This window comes from Echinops telfairi, unplaced genomic scaffold (assembly GCF_000313985.2).
Source record: "Echinops telfairi isolate 266 unplaced genomic scaffold, ASM31398v2 ScPeMD7_36;HRSCAF=134, whole genome shotgun sequence".
NCBI lineage: Eukaryota > Metazoa > Chordata > Mammalia > Afrosoricida > Tenrecidae > Echinops > Echinops telfairi.
The window spans coordinates 3709723-3714952 of NW_022103934.1; the positions used below are offsets into that span (position 1 = coordinate 3709723).

Sequence of the window (5230 nt, forward strand, 5' to 3'; positions counted from 1 at the left end):
CGGAGCCTGCACAACCTGCTGTAAGCTGAAGGCAGAGCCAGGCCTGCGGTTTGAGTGGGTGGGGTTTCCGGAGGCAGGCAGAGAGGGGCTCCAGGGGAGCTTGCTTGGTGGCACGTGAGGGCGGGGGGTGAGGGAGGGTGGCTGCTAGCAGTTTGTAAGCCCTCAGCTGCCCCCACCCCCAGGCTCTGAGGTGCGGGCTCAGCTGAAGACCACAAGGGCAGAGCTTGGGGAGGCGCAGAAGAAGCTGCTGGAGCAGAGAAGCACCCTGGAGGAGCTGCGGGACAGCGGTGAGGGCCTGTGGGGCCACCACCTCAGACTGCCGACCTCGGCCTGATCCGACCCTCCACTCACATCCCACCCCCCTGTGACTCCCTCTGACCCCATCCTCTGAGCCTGACCTTGACTGCTATGCCCAGCCATGGTGCAGCCCTAACCAACTCCGATAAAACTGTCCGACTTTGCCCCTGCTGAGGTCCTTCTGGACCCTGGTGCCCAGCCTGACATTGGCCTGTAACATGGTTCCTGACCCTTACCAGGGCAGGACTCTGCTCATAGCCTGGACTCTTCCAGCTGTAATTTTTACTCTCCCGGCCCCCCAGCGGGAGGCCTGGGGCGTCGTGGTGATGCCTTGGGCCCCCTAGGTGAGGGTCCCAGTGTAAGAGCAGCAGCCTCTCAGAGGGAGACCGATGGGACTTTCTGTTTCCTAGAAGAGTTACAGGTTCTCTCAGAGTCCGAATCAACTCAATGGTGGTGATTTTGGCTTTTTGTTATTGTTGTTTTGGCAGTGACCAAGAACGTGGCCCAGGCGGGCAGGGACCGAAATGCTATCCGCACTGAACTACTGCGGGCGCTGGAGGCTGCCAAGCTCGGCAACAGTGAGCACCTGGGGGGACACAGTGGACACCACGTGTGGGCCTCCGGTCCCCTGTTATGCCCACCCCTATGGCCTTGGTTCTAGTTCCTTGGAGGCTGCCTCAGGCTTTGGGGTCCAGCACACCCCATTCTCTGGATCGGTTCCGTCAGGGAGGTGAGGCCATTCTCGACCCCTGTCCACCCCTGCAGACTCCTGTGAGCCATGCCCCAGGTCGTGGCTGCCCTTCGAGGGCTCCTGCTACCTTTTCTCGGAGCAAAAGAACACGTGGGAAGCCGCCCTGAACAGCTGCCAGAACGCAGGCGCACACCTAGTGATCGTGGACGACCTGGAGGAGCAGGTGCTCAGGGGAGGCGCTTTGCACCCAGGGGCGGGGTAGATGGGCGTGGCTCGGAGTGGCTGATTCGCTGGCCCATTCTCCCCTCCTACCCAGAGCTTCTTGAGCGCACACACGCGTGGGCGTGGCTTCTGGCTGGGCCTCAAGGCTGTGCGTCAGCTGGGCAAGATCCAGAGCTACCAGTGGGTGGATGGCGTCCAGCTGACTTTCAGGTGAGGGCGGGGCACCTGTCACTGTCGGAGAGAGGCTGGTCTGACTCTGCAAAGCGCCTTGGCTAGCTCTCAGGGGCTCCTCTGCTCAGGCTCAAAACGGAACAAAAAACCTCAGAGCCATCAAATTGATTTGGACGCCTGGTGACCCTATCAGACAGAGTAGATGTGTCCTTGTGGGTTTCTGAGACTGTTACTCTTTACAGGAGTAGAGAGCCTTAGTGTGGTTTCGAACTGCTGACCCTGGCATTAGCATCTCAAGGCATAACCATGACCTCCGCAGCCCCTCAGGCTAAACCTCAGGGCCTGGCTAAAGAAAGCATATCCCTGGGTCCTGATCAAGCTAGAGGTTCAGGCGCTAAGCTTAGACCTAAGAAAGCATATTCCAGGGTCATGTTCAAGCTGGTCTCAGGCGCTAAGGTTAGACCTAAGAAATAATCAGCTTGACCCCAAGCCCATACTTAGCAACACTCCCACCCAACCGCTGCAGCCACTGGAATGTGGGGGAACCCAACGACTCTCGGGGGCTAGAAAACTGCATCATGATGCTGCACACGGGGCTGTGGAACGATGCACCTTGTAACAATGAGAGGGACAACTGGATCTGTGAGAAGAGGCGCCGCTGCTGATCCTGAACTCTACAATCACTCCTCTGCATCAGGGCTCCGCCCAGTTGCCCACAGCCACGCCCACTGCCATCACTTCCCCCCTCCAGACTCCTCCTGTACACAGTACCCTGGTTTTTCCACCCAGGTTTGAGACCTGGGTGCTTTGATCTCACCTCCCTGTAGTCCACATTCAGGTGACTCAGAGATTCCTCAGAGCTGTAAGCAGCCAGCCCCCAAACCCTTCTCTGCACCCTGTACAATGCAGCATGCTGCAACACATCTCTCCTGCCCACGAGGAGCTCTGGGACCTCTGGGTAGACGACTGGCTCAGCCAGTCTGAAGCCTTTCCAGACAGCTCTTGTCCCTCCATCTCTCCCCACACTGGGTGGACCCTGTCTTGTGAGCTCTCTTGGCAGCCCGGGGGAGCGTCAATAAATATTTGAGAATTGAATCTTGGCTCCTGTTCTTAGCTTCTAAGGCCCGAAAAGCCAACCTCTGAAAACACCATGGAGCACAGTTCTAATCTAACACACAGAGGGTCACCCGGCGTCTGGATCAACAATATCAGGATGATGTACTAGGGAAGTGTCCAGGCCCGAAGCCTTAAATAGAGGGGCAGTTTCTCACGAACCCCACTATTTCTCCAGCCCCTGCCAAGAGGCTGAGCTCCAAGGGTGCGGTGGGAGCAGACGTGGGCCAGACTGGACCCATTTCACCCGAACCTTCCCACGCAGCAGGAAAATGATATCAGGGCCCTGGGTCAGCTACTTTGCTGTTCCTTAGATGCAAAGGAAAACAACAATAAAATATGGCCTCACTTCAGTATGAATGGCAAGATTTTAAAAATTGAAAACAACACATGCTGGTGAGAATGCGTCTAGACTGGAGCCCTCACACACGGCTGGTGGGATTGTAACATGGATTGTGTTTTATAGAGAGACACATCCAACGACTCTGATCGATGTTCAAGAAAGAATTGCATTTCAGGAAATAATCTTATATCAAGGAGGCATCCCAGACCAGTCCCACACCAGTCCATGAGTCCAGCGCTAGCCAGGGCTCTCTGCTGACTAACAACGCAGAAAGGTGGGGCCATGATGCAGGAAGATTCGCAGACCGGGTGGATCCAAAGCCAGTGGGAACCTAGCCGGGTCCCTTCAGCTCTCACGATCAAGCACACATACGGGTCCGCCAGAGGCAGGAGGAGGCTCAGCAAGCAGGAAGGCAAAGGGTCAGAGAGAGGGTGGGGTTCCCAGTTTCTCCTTATAAGAAGGCCACACCCCCAAGGAGGCATCATCAGGCTGTGACCTGATTGACAGGTTGGACTTCTCCCCTACCCTTCCATAACAATTCATGTAAGCATGAAATCATCTAACTGCCACATGCAGCAATCCCTATGGAAATAGGTACGGTGCGTCCTCAAAAAGCCGGAAATAGACATGTCTTCTGACCCAGCAATCCCTCTACTTGGCATATGTCCAAGAGGAATAACTGATGTGTGCACACCCATGTTCATCACAGCACGATTCACTTTACCCAAAAGGAAACAACCTCAATGGCCTTCGGTGGAGGAATCGATCAATAAACGTTGGTACATACACAGACCAGACCGCTACACAATGTTGAACAATAAAGATGAATTGTTGAAATACCTCATACCATGGATGAACCTGGAAGACATCATGCTGCATGAAATAAGTCAATCACAAAGGGACAACGATTGCATGAGACCATTATGATCATGAGCATTCTTTGAGTGTTACCAGGGGCAGAGAGAAAGAGGAAGTCCCAGGCCAGAGGAGAGGCAGGTATTAAGGAGTCTGACGAGAGAGTGGGTAGGAAAGAAGGAACCGATTACAGGGAACTATATGTGACCTCCTCCCTGGGGGATGGACAACAGAAAAGTGGGTGAAGAGAGACGTCGGACAGGGCAAGATATGACAAAATAACAATTTATAAATTATCAAGGGCTCATGGGGGTGGTGGGATGGAGAAGGGAAGGGAAAAATGAGGACCTAATGCCAGGGGCTTAAGTGGAGAGGAAATGTTTTGAGAATGATGAGGGCAAGGAATGTACAAATGCGCTTTACACAATTGATGTACGTATGGATTGTGATCAGAGTTGTATGAGCCCCTAGTAAAATGATTTTTAAAAAAAGGAGTCTGATGAGAAAGCCAATGCACAATAAGAGGGAGGTTAGAGAAAAGATGATGGAGATGGGAAGAGAGTAGGAGGTTTGCCAAACATTAAGGAGACAGATGCAAATGCTGTTTTATATATAATCCTGCAGTAATGGTGATCTCCAAGTAGATGCTTGGATAGACAGGCAGACTGAACAGGTGTGGAGGGAGAATGGGAATGTAATCATGAATATATATAGGTTTGACAGAGGAGAGTCATATATGTGTGCTTATTCCTGTTGCAAATATATCCATGAATGGGATGGAGCATGTATAGGGGGAAATTATGACAAGTTCTTAAGCATAACCAAACCCACCGAGGGAGCCAGTCCCCAAGCCTGGAGGCTCAAGACCACAGTCTCAAGGGACACCAAGATCACTCGGTAAAAAACTGAACCTGGTTCACCCAGACAGTGTTGTGTATCCTACTTTAGTGAGTGGGAACTGGAGTTTTAAAAGTTCGTGCAAAAAAGTTTGCAATCGCCAAAGGTGCCAATATTGGTCTCAACCTGTCCAGAGGAAAGAAAAGCAATAGCAATCAAGAGGCACCTGGAAACAACGAGCCCAGTGGACTCATGGGCCAGGCCAATAGCAGTCATCACAACCAGGAGACCAGAAGAACAAGATAGCACCCAGCTTCCACTAGCAACTGCTCTTCAAGGGATCACATTAGAAGCTCCCAGAGAGAATGGAAGAAAAATGTGGACCGGAACTCAAAAACCATAAAAAAGACCAGGCTGATTGGGCAGGCACAGACTTCAGACCTTAAATCGAATTCACCTCCATGATAGAATAACCAGCCATTTAAAATCCAAAGGCCAGCCTTTACCCATGGACAGAGGGTTAGGCAGGGCAGGAGGGATGGAAACAGGTCCACGAAGAGGAAGTGGGATACACGGTGGTACATGGAACGGATTGAAATGACTGAGCTAAGACAAAATGGGTGTGCCTTGTTGAAGGTGAAGCTGCTGGTCGGCTCTGTAGACCTTCACCGAATTCACAATGAAAAGTTAAAAGCAGATTC

At 52.4% G+C, this 5230-nt stretch overlaps 1 protein-coding gene across 1 annotated transcript in view; it reads left to right on the forward strand.

Annotated features, from left to right (window-relative positions):
- Positions 1 to 2476, forward strand: part of LOC101661482 (C-type lectin domain family 4 member G) — an 11851-nt gene extending 9375 nt beyond the window's left edge. Inside the window, 6 exon segments of the mRNA XM_045290308.1 lie at positions 6 to 20; positions 183 to 287; positions 786 to 875; positions 1063 to 1211; positions 1305 to 1420; positions 1908 to 2476. Coding sequence (XP_045146243.1) covers positions 6 to 20; positions 183 to 287; positions 786 to 875; positions 1063 to 1211; positions 1305 to 1420; positions 1908 to 2046 — 614 coding nt within the window. The 3' untranslated portion in view covers positions 2047 to 2476.
- Positions 2477 to 5230: the final 2754 nt, after the last annotated feature.